The sequence below is a fragment of the Panthera onca genome, chromosome A2 (genome assembly GCF_046562875.1).
Source record: "Panthera onca isolate mPanOnc1 chromosome A2, mPanOnc1 haplotype 2, whole genome shotgun sequence".
Lineage (NCBI taxonomy): Eukaryota > Metazoa > Chordata > Mammalia > Carnivora > Felidae > Panthera > Panthera onca.
This window is the reverse complement of record NC_138340.1, coordinates 150895340-150917310: the sequence shown is the minus strand read 5'-3', so window position 1 is coordinate 150917310 and position 21971 is coordinate 150895340. Positions and strand designations below refer to the sequence as shown.

At 50.8% G+C, this 21971-nt stretch overlaps 1 protein-coding gene and 1 long non-coding RNA gene across 2 annotated transcripts in view; one reads left to right on the top strand and one right to left on the bottom strand.

The window, feature by feature from the left end:
• The window catches only part of LOC132679566 (uncharacterized), a 190615-nt gene extending 169458 nt beyond the window's left edge, over positions 1-21157 (bottom strand). The window contains exons 1-3 of the long non-coding RNA XR_014137335.1: positions 18546-21157; positions 15126-15573; positions 8865-11462 (exon numbers count right to left, since the gene is read on the bottom strand). This is a non-coding gene — a long non-coding RNA (uncharacterized LOC132679566). The remainder of the gene's footprint in view (positions 1-8864; positions 11463-15125; positions 15574-18545) is intronic.
• FAM180A (family with sequence similarity 180 member A) lies at positions 8891-21472 on the top strand. Its single transcript, XM_078438937.2, has 3 exons — positions 8891-8999; positions 19528-19628; positions 21128-21472. The coding sequence occupies exons 1-3, from the start codon at positions 8924-8926 to the stop codon at positions 21470-21472; spliced, it is 522 nt and encodes a 173-aa protein (XP_078295063.2). The 5' UTR covers positions 8891-8923.
• Positions 21473-21971: the final 499 nt, after the last annotated feature.

Here is a 21971-nt window from a genome sequence, read left to right as displayed (position 1 = left end):
GAGTGCCTTCTGGAAGCCACAGCAGGGATCCCTCTGGACTGTGCTCAGTCAAGAAAACTATACCGGGGGGAGCGGAATTGGAGGAAGGCGGTCAAAAGATACAAAATTCCAGTTATCAGATAAGTAAGTCCTAAGGACACATCGTACAGTGCGGGGACTACAACTAACACTGCTGAGGACAGCGGTGTCCTGACCAGTCGGTCCTGAGAGTTCTCCTCACGTGGAGAATTTCTTTTCTTTTTATTCTACCTTTACGAGAAGATGGACGTTAGCCGAAGCTACTGTGGTCATCATTTCCCAACGTGTGCAAATCAAACCATCATGCTGTATGCCTTAAATTTTTACAGGGATGTCTGTCAATAATTTCTCAATGAAATTGAAAGAAGAAGAAGAAGAAGAAGAAGAAGAAGAAGACCATACTGAAGATCTGAGCCCCTCCCGCAAAGACTCCTTCAGCTGCTTCCTCAGGCGAGGCAACCCCAGGAGCACTGGATTGGATGGGCCCATCGATCCATCTGTCTGTCTACCCATCTGCCTATCTCAGATTCCCTGGTAACTTGCTTTGGGGGATCCTGTTTGGCAGTTGCTTTCGCTAAAGAACAAAAAAAAGTTGGAACCTCTCAGAGGACAGTGCCACCACTAATATTTTCTCCACAGTGGCTTGCAGGGGTGGACACCTGTTTGTCATATAAAGACAACTGGGTCAATTCTGAGAGGGACTAGTAGCATCACGAATAGAGTTAGGAAGCCTAAGGGATGGATAGGAATGTCTAGAATCTGTTCCAGTGAAATCTGAATGCATGCTATGTCCCTGTTTTAGCTCCCTCCCTCACACACACACATACACACACACACACACACACACACACACACACACACACACTAGAAGCAAAGGGTCTAATTGGCTATTTTTTTTTATTTTTTTTTTAACGTTTTATTTATTTTTGAGACAGGGAGAGACAGAGCATGAACAGGGGAGGGTCAGAGAGAGGGAGACACAGAATCTGAAACAGGCTCCAGGCTCTGAGCTGTCAGCACAGAGCCCGACGCGGGGCTCAAACTCACGGACTGCGAGATCGTGACCTGAGCCAAAGTCGGACGCTCAACCGACCGAGCCACCCAGGCGCCCCCTAATTGGCTATTTTTAATCTGAGAAACACAAAGATCCCAGGCTGGACAAGTCAAACAAAAACACAGTCTCTCCACTCTCTGGCCTCCCCAGACACGGCACCTGCACTTACAATGGAGACCACGCGGTCACGTCGTCTATGCGGGAGCCAGGCGGCTGAACTGATCGCATGTCAGATGCTGTGGTGACATGTAAACCCGGCTTCCGGGGCTTTGTTGCCCAGCCTGAGCCTGATGGCATGTCCACCTGAGGAGAGATCCGGCCCATTTTGTTCAACTGGCCCATCAATTGGTGGGCCTCACTTTTACTCCCCCAAATGACTGCCCGGGCCCGTAGAACTGCCGACGCCTGGATGTGGAGGCCTTACGTCGCCACAGGAGCTGAATCACCCGAATGTTCCTTTTACTCTGTGTGCAGGGGACCTCTGTGCTGCCGGGGGGTGTCCTGGCCCAGCCTGGCACAAACGTGCACGTACTACTGAGTCATTTGTGTTGGCAACTCTTCAGGCCCGGTGACTTTTCTGCTTTAGAGGCTGGCCCTTCATAATTACAGCTGTGTTTCTGTTGTCACACCAAATTACCTCACTTACAGCCTTAAAATAGAATCCAGCCTAAAGGTGCCGGCTGGCCACGCAGAGAGGGAGGCTTCATAAGACTCAGAACCTGGGTGTTGAGCCAGGGGGCAGGGCTTGAAGCCAGACACAAAAGTCCCAACTCTTAAAACCTAGGTCTCCTCTCTTTTCTCTGCATGATAGAAATGGAGCAGTGCCATAAAACTGTCTGTTCCCAAACTAGAAACGAGAATGATCTTGGAGTTCTGCCTCTGTCCTGCTCCCATTCATCTTACTTACTTACGGGATGGGATCTATTCTTCCGGCCTTCACATTACTCTCCCCCTTGGCCACTCTGCCATGTGCCCAGGAGGCTGACACATACAGACCCCATCGCCCCACTCCCTTGCCCTCTGGCTGTCAGATGGGTTAGACTAATGGAAGCAGGAGAGGGAAATTAGAAAGGGGGAGAGGAGAGAGGTCAAGGCGTGTATTCCCCTGTTCCCTACTGGACCGTAGTTGGCAGTGGTTGTATTCTTTCACCTGGGCCCCAGCTCTTGGCAGGTGGCCTCTCTTTATTTCCTTCCTTTGTCCCCCAGGTGGAGGGAGGGTGTAGGAGAGTCGCGTGGCTGCTGTGACAAAGCGACACATATTGGATGGTTGAAAACAACAGAAGTGTATCGTCTCCCAGTTCTGGAGGCTAGAAAGTCTGACATCAAGGTGTTGGCAAGGCCACGCTCCCCCTGAAACACGGAGGGGAGGATCCTTCCTTGCCCCTTCTAGCTCCGGATCATGGCCCACAATCTTGGCATTCCTTGGCTTACAGGTGCATCCCTCCCATTCCGTCTCCATCATCACATGGCCGTCTTCTCCTCATGTGTCTCTGTCTGTGTCCCCTCTTCAAAGGATACCAGTCACATGGGATGAGGGCCCACCCAAACTGACCTTATCTTAACTTAGTTATATCTGCAAAGACTCTATTTCAAAATAATATCATATTCACAGAAACTGGGGGTTAGGACTTCAAAATATCTTCTTGGGGGACCTATTTCGATCCCGCCCACATAGTAACAGCCTCCACTGTGATGAGTCCCTGGACTGGTCCCTTAACGCTTTCCCTCCTTGTAAAGAGTCTCTACGTTAGATGCTTCAGCTCCTTTTTAAACAGTGCCACCTGTTTTCTGCCAGGACCTTGACAGAGACCCCTACTGCCCAGCTGCCTTGCTGGCAGAGCACCTACTAAGTGTCAGAAGGCACTGGGGATACAATGGTGAGCAAACATTGGCATAGCCCCTGCCTTCATAGGGCTTACAATCTACAGTTTAATAGGCTTCATCAAAATCTCACAAAGTAAAGGGGTGCCTGGGTGGCTCAGTCGGTTGAGCGTCCGACTCTTGATTTTGGCTCAGGTCATGGTCTCACAGTTCATGAGTTCGAGCCCTTGAATCAGGCTCTACATTCTCAGGGCAGAGCCTGCTTTTGATCCTCTGTCTCCCTCTGTCTCTGCCCCTCCCTCGCTCACACTCTCACACTCTCTCTCTCAAAAATAAATAAAACATTTTTTTTTAATGTCACAAAGTAAAATTACAAATGGATTGAGATACAGAGGATAGGTTGACGCACTATAAATATGCTCCCTTGGGAAAATCGCTCTAGGCAGGGAGTCCAGGAGGGGCTTCCCAGGGAGAGGGACACCTGAGCCAGAATGCAAAGGATGAATGGAGTCAACCAGATAAAGAGGGGAGCTTAAGGCCCCCCTCTTGGTTAAGGGGGGAGACCCCAAAAGAGCTATGCCATGGTGTCCATATTTCCTTCCAATGGGGGATCTATTTTCACTCATATCCCAATCCATCTACAAAGAACCCTTCTCTCCGAGAAAAGTTTACGCTGTCTCCCATCCTTACCGCTGAGACCACAGCAGAGAACCCCCGTATGCAGAGGTTAGTGCTCAGAGAGTGAGAAGCCATCCCCAAGGCCCACAGGTAAATAGTAGCTGCACGGCACCGAGGGCACAGTAGGGAGCGAGCGCCTAGAAACCAAGCAACGCGGGCCCCGCACACAAACTCCACACCTCCACACTGAAGTCACAACATCCCTGAAACCAGCACCTCCTCCTTCCGTGCCCACAGTCTCAGCTAGGGACACCCCAGAACTTCTGGTCTGCCCCCTCTCTCCTCTCTCAGCTCTTTGTGAGATCACCGCGTGCCCCTGATTTTACCACTTCCAGCTTGCTCAAGTCATGCACTCCTCACATTCACCACTAGCCCCGGCCCTGCTTCAGGTCCTTATCATGTTTCCCTAGGGCTTCGTATCTGCTCTCTCCTTGACTGGCCTCTACTCTGTCAAATCCACCCTCAGCAGCACAGCCACCATAAAGCTGGCCACCTCACTCCCCCGACAGTGGCCTCGATGACTCCCTATTCCCGATAGCGCACAGTCCGGGAATGGCACAAAAGGCTCTCCTTGACTGGGCCCTGCCTCCCTCCCAGCCTGCCTCCCACTGCCACCTGGTTCATCCTTGATCTTCCAACAAGGCCACCACTTTTAGTTCCACATACACATCAACTTGTCTCTCCCCTCTGTGCCATTTTTCGGGTTATCCAACCCCCACCGCACTGTTCCTTCTTCCACAACCTAATTAAATCCAACTCATCCCTAAAAACTTAATTCCGGTCTCAACTCCTCCAAGAAGCCTTCCCTGATAACTCTCCCCTCTCGTTTCCTACCATAGGATCCTCCATCATTAAATCTAACATGGCATGTTCTAAATATCTATGGAGGTGCCTATTTCCCTGATTAGAATACAGATTCTTGATGCTGGGGATGACCCCTCATTCGGTTTGATAGGCCTATTGCCTGATCAACTCAAAGAGTTGATGCCCAAAGACTAGATGCATGAATTAGTGAATGACAAACCAATGGGTATTGACTGTCCCACTTTGGTGCTGAAGCCCTCAAAATGACCAGAAGCTCCCCCCACCTATTACTCTATATTGCATGGGCCCAGCCCCACAGTCCCTCTGCTGCATGATGCTTCCGGCGTGTAGAAGCTGTTTCACTGGCGTTTCGTTTTCATCTCAACCCCTGCTAGGTAGCTTATAAGAGTATTTACCGTTGAAGAGTTGTGTGACCCTAGCTATTTATCCTTTCTAAGCTTCGATTTGCCATACATAAAATGAGCTCTGTTATACTATCCACCAAACAGACTTGCCATGAAAACTGAATGAAATAAAATCAGGTATGTGGTCAGAACTCAGTAAATGGTTAGGTATGACTAAGCTGTAAAGCAACCGCTGCTGATCAGAGGTACACGGGTAAGGGCAGCGGGAGTTCAGAGGTAAAAATGGAGTCAAAGGCTGTTGCCTTAAGTAGAACATCCTTCCCACCCCCCAAAGTGTTCTTTACACAATCAGTAACTCTGGGAAGCTCCAGTGTTGTGGGTTTACTGTGTCATCACAGAAGCCCAGGGTTTGTTGGTCTCAGCCCATGTGCGCAGAATTGCTGTGTGAGTAAGAAAAACAAGGAGAGCATGAAAAAGTCAGTGTATTAGGCCAGGGGTTTCCTAGCCTCCAGTGAGGCTCCTGGAGAAACTAGACATTTGCCTCCTGCTGCCATGTTGTAGTGGTGGGGTCCTCTCTCTTCATCCCTTTGTCCCTCTCTTCTGTGTGCACACACACTCTCTCTCTCTCTCTCTGAACTAATAAATTAACTAATTAAACAAAAAGAAGTACACTGAATGGCAAAGGAAACCATCCACAAAATGAAAAGGCAACATACAAAATGGGAAGGAATATTTGCAAATCATATATCTGAAAAGGGACTAATATCCAACATACATAAAGAACTCATACAAATTCAGTAGCCAAAAAAAACAATCCGATTAAAAAACAGATGGAGGAACTGACCATTTGTCCAAAGAAGACAAACAAATGACCAACAGGTATGTGAAAGGTGTGCAACATCACTCATCACCCGAGAAATGCAAATCAAAAGCACAATGAGATATCACCTCACACCTGTTAGCTTGGCCATCATCAAAAAGATAAGCGATTACGAATGTTGGTGAGGATGTGGAGGAAAGGGAACACTTGAGCACTGTTGGTGGGAATGCAAAATGGTGCAGCCAATGTGGAAAACAGCATGGGGGGAGGGCCTCAAAAAATTAATAATAGAATTATCATTTGATCCAGCCATGTCACCCCCATCCTCACTGCAGCATTATTCACAATAGCCAAGACATGAAATAACCTAGTGTCCACTGACAGATGAATGGATAAAGAAGAGGTGGTGTGTGTGCATACACACACACACACACACGCGCACACACACACACACGCACACACACACACTGGAATATCACTCAGCCATAGGAGAGAAGGAAATCATGCCACTTGCAACAACATGAATGGAACTCCAGGGCATTGTGCTAAGTGAAATAAGCCAGACAGAGAAAGACAAAAACCATATGATCTCACTTCTACGTAAAACCTAAAAAAAAAGAAAAGAAAGAAAAGAAACAGAGAACAGATCGGTGGTTGCCAAAGATAGAAGAAATGTGTGAAGGTGGTCAAAGGTACAAACTTCAAGTTATAATATAAGTATGTTCTGGGGATGCGATGTATATCATGGACACTAGAACTGATCACACTGTTTTGTACAGGTAACAGTTGCTAAGAAAGTAGAATTTCTGTGAGGCAATAACTAAACTTACTGTGGTGATCTGGTGACAGAACCTCTCCTAGCCCTGCTCTGCTCAGTGCAGTAGCCACTGGCCACACGTATTTAAGCATTCCCTTCAAATGTGGCTGTCCTGAGGGCACCTGGGTGGCTCAGTCGGTTAAGCTTCTAACTTCAGCTCAGGTCATGATCTCGTGGTCTGTGAGTTCAAGCCCCGCGTCAGGCTCTGTGCTGACGGCTCAGAGCCTGGAGCCTGTTTCAGATTCTGTGTCTCCCTCTCTCTCTGCCCCTCCCCTGCTCACGCTCTCTCTCTGTCCCTCAAAGAGGAATAAACATTAAAAATAAGTAAATAAATTAAAATGTGGCTGTTCTGAACTGAGATGTGCTGTGCGAAATACACATGAGAATAGAAAAGATTCTGTTGAGACGTATATTGATTACATGTAGAAATTATATTTTAGATATATTTGGTTAAATAAAATATAACATTATGATTGGTATAATACTGTTTCTTTTCACTTTTTTTAATGGGGCTACCAGAAATTTTTAAATTACATTTGTGACTCACAGTATATGCCTACAAGACAGGAGAGCAGTCCTGTACAGACCTCAGAGCTCGATGCAAGCATTAAATCAGTCAAGACAAGGAGAGGGCCTAGCACAGCGCCTGAAACAAATTAAGTACCCAATAGCTACTGTCAATATTAGTAAGATCGGTGGGGTTTTTTTAATTTTTTTAATGTTTATTTTTGAGACAGAGACAGAGCATGAGCAGGGGAGGGGTAGAAAGAAAGGGAGAGACACTGAGAGAGGGAAACAGAGAGAGAGAGGGAGACACAGAATCCGAAGCAGGCTCCAGGCTCTGAGCTGTTACCATAGAGCCCAACGCAGGGCTCAAACTCACAAGTTGTGACATCATGACCCGAGCTGAAGTTGGACGCTGAACTGACTGAGCCACCCAGGCATCCCAGATCAGTGATTTTCAAATTTTATAGTCAAATTTGTTTTTCAAGCAACTTCTTGTAACGGATAAAAAAAAAAATTCAGTTCTGATCAAAGCAGAGAGACCTTGAGGTCTCTCCAGGGGCCGTTGCACCCTGGGCACCACCTCTTTAGGTGGGAAACCATGCACATAAGTCATCCTAAAATGTCCTTCGAGCTCCGGCATTACACATCTACCATTTCGGAGAAGGTCAAGAAGGTATGAGACAAAAACCAAGGTGTCCATGGCAGTACTTTAAAAATGATCACGGGGGCGCCTGGGTGGCTCAGTCGGTTAAGCGGCCGACTTCGGCTCAGGTCATGATCTCGCGGTCCGTGAGTTCAAGCCCCGCGTTGGGCTCTGTGCTGACAGCTCAGAGCCTGGAGCCTGTTTCAGATTCTGTGTCTCCCTCTCTCTGACCCTCCCCCGTTCATGCTCTGTCTCTGTCTCAAAAATAAATAAACGTTAAAAAAAATATTAAAAAAAAATGATCACAGACCTTAAATGTTCTCACCACGAGAAAGAAATGATAATTACGTGACACGATAGAGGTGTTAGCTAACGCCACAGTGGTGATCTTATTGCAATACAGAAGGGCATCGAATCGAATCGTCACGTTGTACACACCTTAAACCTACACGATGTTATATGTCAATTAGACCTCAATAAAAAATAGTCACCCCCAAAAAGATCATGGAAAAACACTACCATTTTGCTCAGGAGAATCAAAGCGGTTTGGTCCCAGGTCTAGCTAGACATAGCCCAGAAATTGGGGCGTCATGAATGTGACCGGGAGGAGAGGGTCACCTGTGGGTCCCTGGATGGTTACCCGCATGTACAATACCCCCGTGCCACAGCACTGCTCTGCTTCTGCCCCTCACAACCCGCTGACCCTGCCACCTGGGGAAGGCTCTCAGAGCCGGCCCCAGGCACCAACGTGGCTAGGTCCAGCTCAGGGGAAGGGCAGCAAGTGACACTCAGCCCGGACACCACAATGACTCTGCTGTCCTGAAGGCAAGGCTGGGCTGCCAGCCCCAGTGTCTGGTCTGCCAGCCAAGCCTCCTGGCTCTTCCTGCAGTCTACACCCCTGGCTCTGCTGTGTGTGTGGGTGTGTGTGTGTGTGTGTGTGTGTGTGTGTGTGTTGATGCGGACAGCAGCCAGCTCTCTGCCGGGCTCTCTAACAAGTTCCACGAGTCTGTTTGCTAAAGAAAAATTCCAGTGGGTCCATCCAACACATGGAACTCAAGTACAGAAATTATATTTATCCACCCCACTGCCAAGGAGATCACATGCCCCGTGAGTCACTCCAGATGTGCTCAAAAACAGAGTCTCTCTGTGGAAGCCCGGTCCCCCAATCCCAGAGAGAGTCGAATTAGCAGAGGTCCCAATTCCTGTGTCCCCACCCCCCTAAGAGGCAGTCTCTGCCTCCACCCTTCTGGGGCAGGAAAGGACGCCTTTTGCACTTCTGTAAAGGGAAGGGGGGTAAGAACTCTACCTTCACACTGGGAGGACCAGCACGGGCATACCTGTAGCTCCTGAGGTCCCATTGGGTTCGAGGACAAGTGTCACCTTTTTGGAGCAAAAGATGTGTTGGAACACGCTGCTGCTTCTGCTGTTGTGTTATGATGCTCAGGCGGCGGTGTCCCACAGGTGGAGCAGGGGTAAGTTGCTCTGTATTTATTTGATGCTCATTATTCTTTCTCAAATGCAATTAGAAATCTGGGGGCGGGGGGGGGAGAGTAAGACGGTAGAAGGAAATTAGACGCCCGGCACCCACACACACACCCCTCTTTTATCTCGTCTCTGCCAATTACTTTATGCTTCTTGACAAGTGAGAAGGTGCTAGAAGGTGATGGGGGATGGGACGCTGAAACACATCAAAGCCGCTGAGGGATCTGGGTGGAGGTGGAGAACGCAGAAAACAGCCCTTTCTGACACGCCAGAGCCAAGTTATCTTTGCTCCGTGGATGTGGGTAGTCTCCCTCCAGCCCCTCTGCCCGCCCGCCCCCTGCTGCAGCCAGACAGGGCACATGAACAGCAGGTACCAGGACGAACACCAGTATCCCGGGGCTCTGGGTGCTGGCTTGCAAAAGGCCTGCCACCCGGGGGACCCGACTAGGGGCCCTGGCCACGGGCTGGCCACATGGAGGTCTCCACGCGGCTCCTGAGCTAGACTGGGCACATCTTTCCAGCTGGGGAGAGCCGGCCCAGTGGCAGGAGAGCAAGGGTGACCCTTAGCATTCACGTGTGTGCCAGACGGCTACTCCCACTGGCCCCGCAGTCCACCCCGGAGAGGAGGGAACCCGGCAAGGCTTTTCGCTCACAGCCGACTTCCTTCCCCTGGGGACCGTGCGGCGCCTCTTCTCTGTGCCCAGGACCGGCTCCGGGTGGCAGACACTGGTCGCCCGTCCAGCCAATTACAGTTGATTACTGCTGGGGACCGAGGGAGCAGCAGTGAGGACCACTCCGTGCAGAGCTCAACCCGACGGTCTCCACTGCTTGAAATGGACTGAGGTCTCTCTCCCCAAGAGAGCTGGAAAGAGAAGTCAGGCTCATAGGTGTTTCTAGAGATCCAAAATAGAATGAGGACGGGCATGGCAGCGGGGGCACGGCGGGGGTGACGATGAGCCTCCGGGTTCTCAGGGAGAGTGTCGGGAAAGGAGCAGCCAGTGTGGAACAGAGAAGCACAGGGCAAACGGATGTGACATGGGCGGGGAGCAAAGCCACCGCGGTTATCTGAGGTTCTTATTCCCTCATTTTTAAGCTTGTGATCAGGGACTTGCCAGCTCTCTGAGCCGAGCTGTGAAGCGATTGTTGCCCAGAGACGAATAATTCATGTAGCGTTTTCCTTTTATTTTTTATTTTTTATTTTTTTTTTTCCGTCTGGTAACATCACCCACACCCACACACACCTCTGCTCATGATACGCACAAACGTTGGAGGCGACACTTAGAAGGAGAGCAAAGAGATCTTGGCATTACATTCAGCCCCTTGCCCCTGCGCGACACTGGGGGCCTTCCTTAATTTGTCTCTTAGAGAAAGATGACAACATCCACCCTCCTAATGCACAGGCTGTTAGAAAGGCAAATGAGATAATCTGACTTGTAACAAGGCTTGGAAACTTCAGAGGCACATCATGAGCTTTCCCCACAAGCAACCCAGAGATTTCAGTTCTGCCTCTAATTGGTCGTGTGACGTCTGGCAAGCTTCTTAACCTCTCCGAGCTTTGGTTCGCTAACAAGTCGCGTATTAACAGTAACAAAATTTATCTTCCCCGCTTCGTGGTGAAGGTCACATTCAAAGTGTAAACAAGACGCTTTGTACGCGATGAAGAACCTTCTAAATGTGAGCTATCACCTCCCACTTAAACCTCTGAAAAAAACTTCATTGAGGAAGTTTGGGGTGCTCAACAGAGGGTTCTGCAGCAGCAGCCTGGGACCAAGTGACTGCCCCGGGGCCTCCCTGGGGAAGGTCTGCCCCCTGCATAATAATAACAAATCCATCTGGAGACGGGAAGTCAGCACTGGTGAAACAGAGGACACGATGAGGCATCCGTGTTAAGCGCCAGATTAGTGGTTCCCGTCAGGATTCGGAGTCCACAAATGACAGAGTCCCGCAACCATCATCAAAAGTCTTCCACGTAGTTGATTTTTTTTTTCATTTTTAACATTTTTTCCTAATTATAAAAGGAAGACCCAACTGTCCTTTTCTTTTAAAGACGGAATGAGAGTCACGCCCAAGTACACAACAATTTTTCCAAACATACTTAACTGTTCCTTTGGCCTTCATCCTTACCCCCAACCCCCACCCCCACGCCAGCACCCCGGCCTCCACCCTTCCCCACCCCCTGCCCCCAAGCGGAAATGTAGAAATAAACCCACAAGGAACACACCCTCTGTCCCAACGCTCTCCCAGCCTCTCCCGACGAGTGCTCTCTAGGATTCCGCCCTGGGAGGCAGCTTTCCGGGCCAGCCAGGCTCTTCCGGCCCCACCAACTTGACCGACCTGATGACTCACCTGTGGTTCGGGAGGCCAGCGTAGAAGCCGGACATGCCTGGCCCAACTCCCTGCGCCCCCAGGGCCTGTCAGAGCTCCACTTGGGGGGCTGAGGGGAGCTAACCAGTCTTTAAAAACAAAAAAAAAAAAAAGAGGAAAGTATATATTAGAATGTACACATTAAATATCTGTTTTTATTAAACACACGTAAATTATTCTTTTTAAAGCAGGCTAATAGAGAAGGATGGCCCTTTAGTTACCTGGTGGGATTTATGTCATCTTTACGTGTCCCTTTTAGCGTGTGTGTTTTCAATCACGAATGTTCCATGAAGGGAAGGGCTGGTGATCAGTGTTCAGTAAGTCCTGACTGACTGACGGGACCGGGATAACTGAGCACACCTGCGTGGCCGCAGTAACCCCACTGGCAGGTGCTATTCTGACCATCCACGGGTGAGGGAACCAGAGGATGAGGCAGTTGATGAGCCCCAGGTCCCTCCGCCAGAAGGACACAGCTGGATTTTGTCCCCCAGCCCAGCAACAGCATCTATGGCATCAGAGTCTGCCCGGCGCTCCCACGTCCCCTCCGGGTGCTCCCGGCAGCCCTAAGCTCCCCCAAGGGGGTGGGGCAGTCTGACCCTTTCAGAAACACTCCCACAGAGGAACCCAACACGCGGGGCCAAGGTCCTGGCTCCCTCAGCACGCCACTGGGTTTCCAAAGGGTTGGCCCGGGAGCAGAAAAGTAAGTGACATCGATAAGATCTCCCAAAAGATCTTTTGTAAATGAGAGTTTTTTTTTCCCCTCCACACCCACTATCATTTGCACTGAGTTGCTTTCACGGATTCATTAAAAATGTGGTTGTACTTCGGCTTGATATGGTGTGCAGTTGGAATCCTTCCCAACAAGCTCTCTGCTACAAGTGCTGTGTGGTTATGTGGAAGCCATGGTTGGCCTTAATACCATTCTGTTCTACTGAGCACATTTGGAAGACGGGGAGGGGGGTGGGGTGGGTGGAGATTTTGCCCCAGATCACAAGAAGTCAGAGAGAAGGTCAGGTCACAAAGCAAAGACAGGCTCTTCCGTGTAAGGGGACTTCTGTCCCCGGGTCTGGGTGAGAAAGCTTGGACAGCTCAAGGTAGGTGGGGGGGAGGGGGAGGGACAGGTGCCAGCCTTGACTGAGATCATTCAAAGTAGCTTCTCCCAGGGGTGCCTGGATGGCTCAGTCGGTTAAGTGTCTGGCTCTTGGTTTTGGCTCAGGTCATGATCTCACGGTTCCTGGGTTCGAGCCCAGCAACAGGCTCAGTGCTGACAGTGCAGAGCTTGCATGGGATTCTCTCTCTCCCTCTCTCTCTGCCCCTCCCCCTCTTGCATGCACACTACCTCCATCTCTCTCTCTCTCCCCCTCAAAAGAAATAAACTTAAAAAAAAAAAAAAAAAGGAGCTTCTCCCAAGCAGGGATAAGGACTCCTCGGAGATACAGGGAGGGTGTGGTAGAGACAGGAGACCACACCAGCCTTTTGATATTCAGCAGGCACCTGGAATTGCAAATAAATTCTAGAACCATCCTGTTAGAAAAGAAGGAATTAGTAAAGCGCTCTGTTTGAAAAGAATGGAGGGGCGTGACAAGGGTAGTTAATGTGTTTCTATGGATCATCGGTTCATTCAACAGTTGTGGGCAGGATGCTGCCCACTGGGAACACAGCAGCAAACAAAACAGACATGATCCCATGCTCTCAGGGAACTGACATTCTGTCCCCTAGTGAGGGAAACAGACAATAAACACCTATACAAATAAGACATCTGGTTTGTTTGAGGACAATAAGTTAGGGACAGAGTAGAGAGGATTATATTCTTAAATAGAGAAGTGAGGGAGGGTCTCCCTAAAGAGGTGACTAAAGACCTGAAGGAAGCAAGGGCATGAGCCACTCAGTTGCCGGAGAAAGAGTATTCGAGGCAGAGGAAATGGAAGTGCAAAGGCCCCGTGGTAGAAGCAGGTGCGGCATGCTCAAGGAACGGTGGGGCCCACAGCTGGGGTGGCGTGAGCCCAGGGAGAATGACGAGCGAGTTCAGAGACGTAGGAAGAGGTCAAGTCTTGTAGCACCTGCTCGTCCTCTGGAGATCTTGGGTTTTTACTCTGAGCGAGATTGAAGCCACTGAGGGTTCTGGCCAGAGGAGTGACAGCATCCGAACTACGTTTTCCCTTTAGTGGTTGTATTAAGAATAGAATGACGGGGGGGGAGCCGAGGATGGAAGCAGAGACACCACTAGGAGAGGGGAGAGGTGCTCACGGCCGGAGCCAGGGGTCGAGCAGAGATGTTGCAAGAAGCAGCCAGACTCCGGGTATATTTTGAAGGTAGAGCCCACAAGATTGGCTGATTGGTTGGCTGTAGGATGCGAAATAGAAAAGTCCAGGTGTCTGGCCTGAGCAACTGAGAGAGATGGGGACGACTAGACAAAGAAGGAAGGGTATGGGGGGGGAGATGGGTTTGTATGTGTGTGATGTGTGTGCATTTGTGTGTGTGTGTGTGTGTGTGTGTGTGTGTGTGTGTGTGTGTGTTGGGGTTGGGCCTGGGTGTGGGCTCAGGAGAGACGAATGGGCAAGGCGATGCCTGCAGGCGGTCGGGGGCATGGATGTCTGGTCTGGAATATGAAGTTGAAAGTCGGCACGGAAGTGAGTGTGGCCGGAAGACAGCAGAGAGCCGAAGACGAGGCCAGGACTCCGCAATGTGAAGAGGTGGGTGAGAACGAAGGGCAGCCAGTGAAGAGGGGTTTCTTTTTCTAAGATAGAAAGAGACCAGTTGTCGTGCTGATGCGAATGATCCAGTAAGGAGGGGAACGTCAATTAACGATGCAGGCGAGAAAAGGTGGAGAGGCCGAAGGCCACCTTCAGTGGAGACTTCCGCACACCCACGTGGAGACGGGAGCATGGACACAATAGCAGAGAAGTCAGAGCGTGCGGACAAGAGACAGGCAACTGGTTTAAGGAAAGGGCGGAAGGTGTGAAACCAAGTGAGAGGAACCAGGAAGTATGGGTAATGGTCGGGCAGCATTTAAAGGCCCAGGTGAGGGGGCCCCTGGGGGGCTCAGTCGGTGAAGCGTCCGACTTCAGCTCCGGTCATGATCTCACGGTCCGTGGGTTGGAGCCCCGCATCAGGCTCTGGGCTGACAGCTCGGAGCCTGGAGCCTGCTTCGGATCCTGTGTCTCCCTCGCTCTCTGCCCCTCCCCCGCTCACACTCTCCGTCTCAAAACTAAATAAACGTTAAAAAAATTTTTCACATAAAGGCCCATGTGAGGATAACGATCATGAACTCAAAAGGAGACCGTCTAACATGAGTGTGTTTTCCTCTGGCCGCATTTCAGGTGAGCAGGTGCAGCAGTTGAATAGGCGAAGAGATGGGGTGTCATTTTGCCAAGTGGTCACAAAGGAACCAAGAGAGAGCAAAGGAGTCGGCGGTCTATGTAAGAGAGCAATCATAGGCATGTAGTAATTTGACCTTGCGTCTCACATTATTGTAAGTCGGAGATTTTTAAAAATTGTGCGTGATTCATTTCAGAATCTGTTTTATACCAAATGCATTCATCATTAACTACATTATCCTTCCCTGAGCCCAGTCTTTGGGCCGATACGCCTACAAAAAAGGCAGCACTGTTCTCCCTACTGGCGAGATTGGGTTTTGGAGCCCGCAAAGCCTGGCTTTCATCTCAGTCCCACGGCAAACAAATTGGGTGGCCCGGGGCAAGTTTCTTAACCTCCCCGTTTCTTCATCTATGACATGGCAAGTTAGTACTTACCTCACAAGGTACATGTGGAAAGCCCAAAGCACGCCGATGAGCACACAGTGGGCTCGTGCACAGTTATGGTATCTGAGCTCCACATTTTAACAACTTTGGTCCGCAGCCCAGATGTGTCTCTCAGCAGAAGACGTGGACAGAACGAACAGGCCCCGACACATGACGCTCGAATCTCTGGACTCTGTTCCCGGGCTGTCTTGGTGCACGGGCATAACATTTAGCAAGTGAGTCGTTTGCTCTGTGCTGGTCTGTCCTATCACAGAGCCTCAATTTCCCCCCGAAGGCTCGTTTGTCCAGGGAGTCAGGGAACTGGGGAGAAGCCCATGGTCTTCCTGCCCTGCGACCAGCCATACAGGAGACCTTTGCGCGAGGAGACGTGGAAGTCTCCGACGGCCCCTGGTGGCGCGGGGTGGTCCTCGTGGGCACATTCGCATCCTGGAAGAGTGGGCTGGGTGTGTCGGGTGGAGAAGAAGAAAACATAGTGGCCCAGTTTTACATCAAGCAAAAGGCACATAAAGTCAGTGATTTTGACACGCCTGTCCCTGTAGCCTTCCGGCCTGAGGCTCAACATTCAGGTAGTGCCTAGGAGGGAGTGGGACCCTTCTGCCAGTCTCTAGCTTCCCCCGCTGTCCCCTCTTTCAGAGAAGGTGCTGTTGCTCACGGCCATCCAGTGGGGACACTCTGGTCTCCCTCCCCTCCGCCTTGGGAAGACTGTGCTGCCCCAAACCGTTGACTAATCACTCTCCGTGAGGACACAGCCTTACAACGACCCCCATAAATGTAGGGGTGAGGTGGAGGAAGAGAGGAAAAACCCCAGCAAAGCCTGAGGAGTCTCCATGGCAGTTCTGTTTTTGTTGGGATTTTGGTTTTTCTTTTTTAATGTTTATTTATTCTTGAGAGAGAGAGAGAGAGAGAGAGAGAGAGAGAGAGAGAAGGAGAGCGTGAATGGGGGAGGGGCAGAGTGAGAGAGAGACAGAATCCGAAGTAGGCTCCAGGCTCCGAGCTGTCAGCACAGAGCCCGACGCGGGGCTAGAACTCACGAACCACAAGATAACGCCCTGAGTGGAAGCCGGACTCTTAACCGACGGAGCCACCCAGACGCCCCTTGTTGGGCTTTAAAAAAAAACAAAAATACGTGGTTTGTTTTTAAAATCATCCCCAAATATACATTGAGGCTTCCCTTAAAGCCCAGTGTTATGCAGACATCAAGGTCAAACAGGGGAAGCAGAAACTTCTTCCCTCCCTCGCTCCCAGGAGCTGGCAACCAGAATGAACACTTTCAGGGTGACGGACGGCAAGATGTGAAATGTGTAGAAAGGATGCCGAGGGCCTAAGGAGATGAAGAAGGACGGTGGACAGCGGGGTCGCGGGGAAGGGCTTCCTGGGGGAATGAGGCTGTTGGTCTACCCATGAGGGAGCAAGTCTGGTTCACAGCCTCACCCATAGACACCTCTGAGAGCGGGTCTGCTCTTGCTTTGGCCATTTTCACTTCCGGCAGAGTCCGGCCTTCACTGTCGGAGACCAGAACATCTGGAGTGACCGCATACTTCACTTTACGCCCAAATGTTTTGACACGGACCAGACATAGGTTATTTCTCATGCGCTGCCTCCAGCATCTCCGTGAAGGCACATTCCTCCTCTCCAGGCCTCGCCTGGCTTATGGGAAGTCAGACCTGGGCAACTGCCGAGCCTCTGAGATGTCTGGCCGGGGGCCGGCTACACTTCCACACCCATGGCGGTAGAAAACACCTGCCCAACATACCGCCAGTGGGAGGAGAACCAGCAGAATGTAGTGGAAGTGGGTAGAACAGGACAGCAAGGAGGGAGGGGGCCATCTTTCAGAATCCCATGTTCCTCCCACACTGTCTGGGGCAATCATCAGTCCCTGGGTCTAGAGGCTGAAGCTATTTCTAACAATCTTCGCTATTTTAAGAAGACTAAGACTAAGAGCTATTGGAAACAACAGTGTTTTCATTATTAAGCTGAGCTTTGAATCTAGAAGTGTTTTCTTCCCCATTCTTTGAGAGCTCAGGGTCCACTTGGGGCGTGTGAGTCAAAGAAGTGTCGGTATTCACGGGGAGACGATTTCGCTGCGAAGAACTTCCCAGAAGGCAGCCGTCCCAAGTCTGAGATGACAGGACACAGAAAGGACACCATGCCCAGGACATTTATTTCCTCTCATCCCCTTTACCTGCTGGGGTGTGAATTTGGGGTGGGGGGGGAGGGGAACAGTGTGAATTATTTTAAGGGAACAATACTTGTAATTTTACTATAAGAGAGGAATCCCGCTAGGGAGAAGAATGAAAGTAAAGTTGTTCTCAGATCCCGAGAACGGAATTTCATCCACCCCTTCAGGGTAAGAAGAAAAGAAGGGCACACAGAAGGAAGAACCCCTGGGCTAACCTGAGAGTGGTCATATAGCCTGGGCAGCTCCTTCTACACATCAGGTCAAACAGCCTCTGATTCTCAACCTTGGCTACCATTAGACGCTGCCATTCGAAGCCTAGGAAGCTTTGAAAAAAAATCTTCCTGTCCCCTTTGTACCCTAGTTCAATTGAACCAGGACCCAGGCACCAATATTTTTTAAAGCCCCTTGGGTGATTCTCCCGTCCAAGTACTAACCGGGCCCGACCCTGCTTAGCTTCCGAGATCAGACGAGATCGGGCGCGTTCAGGGTGGTATGGCTGTAGACCGCCCCCCACCTCCCCTGGGTGATTCTAATGTGCAGTCAAGGTTGCAAACCGGTAGAGCTGGAGATGCCTCACTCTCCTGAGCCCCACCTGAAACAACAGTTAACAGGGACAAAGGCCTTCTCAACCCCCCAAATCCACGATTCCGTGGGAAGCTGGCACTTCACTGGCAAAGAAAACAAATTTTGCTAAAATTCCGGGCCAGGAAATATTGCTCTGCAACTCCCAGGCTCCTCTCCCCCAAATCCTCTGGGGAGGCAGAGCTGGCCAGTCAGCCCCTCAAGGCCTCGTTCCACGCAGGGACTTGGTCAGCCAACAGCTGCACCTTGCACACACCCTGGAAGCCTGCCAGGCCCTGCTGGAGGTGCAGAAACACAAAACCATATGGGTCGTAGCCTGTGAGAAACACGTGGTCAAGATAAGAAATGAGTTACGGAGGAAATGATGTCATAGCAATACTACAACCAGCCAGCTTTTTCCAGGAAGTGGGAGATTCCTACCAATGTGCTTTTCAGGAAATGTCCCCTATGTTGAAGATGTTTCATTTTTATCCCTTCCAAAAGAAAGTCTTCTAAAATGCTTACGCAGTGCCCTACTTCTTTAGCCATCATACCCTGGGCGTCCCTGGACCCTTTCTTGATGGCCCCGGGGGCACCGTTATCAAGAAGGAGAGCGGTCACGTATGGTTATGCAATTCGCGCACTGCGCAACTTCAGGGGGCGCCACTTACCTGGACACGGCTTGGATGTTTACGGTTGGTTCCCCAGTTTTCTGGCAGGGCACAAGCAAGTGTCTTGAAGAAGAGGGTCCCTTCTTTCATTTGCAGGCAGCAGGGTTACCAGTCATTTCTGCGCGGCGCCCTGGTACAAGGTGGGGCTGTGGGGTGAACGGGGCTGTCTGCTCCCACCCAAGACCATCCTGGAGAACTGGGATTCGTAACGATTACACCCATACCCTATCTTAGTCTGTCTTCTTCACCTGCCCTCTGTCAGTTCCTAATTCTGCCACCCCCTCCACCCCTCAGCTCATCCGTCTTCCTCCAGGTACCACCTCCAAATGCAGTATCTCCAAAAACATTGGCAAACCAGTGACGGCACGCCACGTGCCCCTCTCAGCCCGCCCCCAGGGGAGGCCCTGAGCTCTGCTTCACACACCCCTAGGGCCAAGTGTCAGGGGCTTGTGGCGGCTCTCTGCCTTCCCTTTGTCACCTGTGTCCAGGGTCTTGGCAGCTCGATTTCAGATGGCTGGGGAACAGCCAGAAGTCTGATCCTCTGATTAAAAGGGTTGTCAATAAATATAAACCAGCATTTCGTATTAACAAAGGGAACGGTGTTATTGGAGAACTCATTTGTTGAACTGGGGGCGGGGCGGAGGGCAGCAGGGAGGGCTGTCTGCTCGTTTCTGTTTTGTTTTATTTTGCTTTACATAAATTCCCTAAGGTATCCATATCCCTACACATCTAGTTTTTCAAAACTTTCCGGGATGATTCTGATGAGCAGCGGGTTTGAAATCACTGGTCTGAAATAGTAACATGGGACATGCCTGGGAGCCCTCTGGGGCACACCAGAGTCGTCTGTCACCTCTTCCTGCTTCACGTCCACCACCACGTGGAGTCAGTCACTTTCAAGACGGGCCGGCCCACCTCCAGGTCAGCGGTGGGGAGAAGGCCATGTGCACAAGCAGCCTCTCGAACTAACTCTTGTCTCTTGCAGCCATGCTCTTTCCTGCTGCGCATCGGCCAAAGAGATCCTCATCCATGCCCCTGAATCCCGTCCTGCAGAGCTCCCTGGAGGAAGTAGAACTGCTCTACGAGGTAGGAGGACAAGAAAGTGGTCAATTCAAGTCACGCAAAAGGCATTGCACCTTCGCTGTGATTTTTGGCAAAGGGACCGAAGTCCCTGAAAATGAGTGGCCTCTGCTGTCATAGGGCCTGGTCTAGACTAGTTTGTGGATTCATCGAATCCTTCCCATCCCACAGTAAGGTATTCCTCATATCTCCTACCTTTCCCACATGCCATGACAGGGAATGATGGCATTGCAGGGGTTCAGTCCAGGCAAAATTCGAGATTTCCGAGTACCAGCACCCGAGCTGCAGAGCAGAGCCACGTTCCCCAGCAAAGGCTCAGGGGTGCTCAGGCAACGCCACCCCGATTGTCTCAGTAGAGCCATGTCTCCAGTAACTGTATGCTTCTGACAGTCTGGGGCCACCCCGAAGGCTCTCTTCCTCTGCCTCGCTCACCTTTGCCACCAATACCCCACTCCTTCTCCAAACCACAGGCAAATCCCCCAAGGCTGCCTGGATTGACTCAGTGGGGAAATTCCAGGATCACCATCAGCTGTGCGACCTTGCATATGCCCCCATTGCTCTCTGGGGCTGAATCTCCTCAACTGTTAAATGAGGAACCACAATGATCTCCCAAATCCCCCTCCTGCCTTGACATCCTCCCACATCCTCCACATACCAGAACTTTCGGGTTAAGAAAGAGATGGCCTAAAAAAAAAAAAAAAGAAAAGAAAGAGATGGCCTGCTGCAGCCAAGCAGTTGAGCTGGGGGGAGGAGGGAGAGATTTCAGATCCTGCCACGGGGAACAAACTCGGGCACGTCTGGAAATTGGGAGTCACGTGAACAGATCTGTTCTAGAAAGATAGCAGAGAACAGCATGGAAGATGGATTAGAGCTAGGGGGAGTCAGAGACAAAGAAGAGAGTTAGAACTCTGAGTCCAAGAGGTATTTGCTACGTTCCTCATATGAGCCTGGTCCTGAGCAGGGGTTGCGTGTGGCTTACCCCACCCTACACTTAAAGAACAGGTGAGAAATGAGAACAAATCCCTGTGTCCCACTTAATTCCTCGTACAATTCTCTGCATCCTTCAGATTCAGCTTCTGATTTTAAATTACCCCAAGCCGTCAGCGCATGCTTTTGAAGATCTTCGGTGGGTGGGGGGGAGAAAGGGAATCGGGGGTTGGTCCAGGGCACTCATAACAGTAAGTCAGTCGCTTAAATAGGGGCATTGTACCAGCCACAGTGTTAGACGTTGTCCGTATTTGCCTTACTTATTTCTCCCAACCTCCCAGTGAAGTACTGTTACTAACCATTTCACACAGGAGGAAAATGAGGCTCAGAGAAGTTAAGTAGCTCGTCCAGGGTTACACGGCTAGTGGGAAGGTCGGAACTGGAACCCAGGTCTCTTGGATTCCAAAGCTCTTTCCTCGTCTGTCTCCCTCAATGAACACACGTGGTAACGAATACACTGGTGTCCTCAGTGAAGCCTGAATGCTTCATGTCTTTCCATGCCCCGTGTCTCTCTCCAGTTCCTGCTAGCTGAACTTGACATCAGCCCTGACCTGAAGATCTCCATCAAGGACGAGGAGCTCTCCTCGTTGAGGAAAGCCTCCGACTTCCGCACCATCTGCAATGACGTGATCCCCAAGCGCATCCCGGACATCCGCCGGCTGAGCGCCAGCCTCTCCAGCCACCCTGGCATCCTCAAGAAAGAGGACTTTGAAAGGACAGCGCTGACCCTGGCCTACACGGCCTACCGCACCGCCCTGTCCCAAGGGCATCAGAAGGACATCTGGGCCCAATCCCTCCTTAGCCTCTTCCAGGCCCTGAGGCATGACTTGATGCGGTCCTCGGGCCCCAGAGTGTCTCCCTGAGAGCCCGGCCCGCGGCCACGGAGCAGGGACCAGCACACGCGGTAATCCAAACACTCTTCATTCTCTACTCCATTTACAGAGCCCTGCAACAAAGCACATGCCACCAACTCAGAGTAGCAGAGATAAAATAAGTAACCCCATGTCCTTTGCCCCTCGTAGTTCCCTGACAAGCACATCTAATTCGTGTCACAGTGTGACCGGGGCTGCAAGAAAGGGCTAGCGTGGTCATTCAAGATGCCCCCAAAGGCCACCTGATTTGCCTGGTGACGCGCTTCATCACCGAGTGACTGCCATAAACACCCGAGGCCGAAGACAGAGCTAGAGGAGACGGCACAGAGGTTTGGGCATTGCGGGAAGATGGGGGGACAGAGATCAGGGCGTGAGGCCGAATGAACATCATTCCAAAGGTTCCACATAGTTAAGATACTTAAAACGAAAAGCTGGAGCTATAGCAAATAAACGCTTTGTTAGCCAAAGATCCACGTGTCAACTTTTCCAA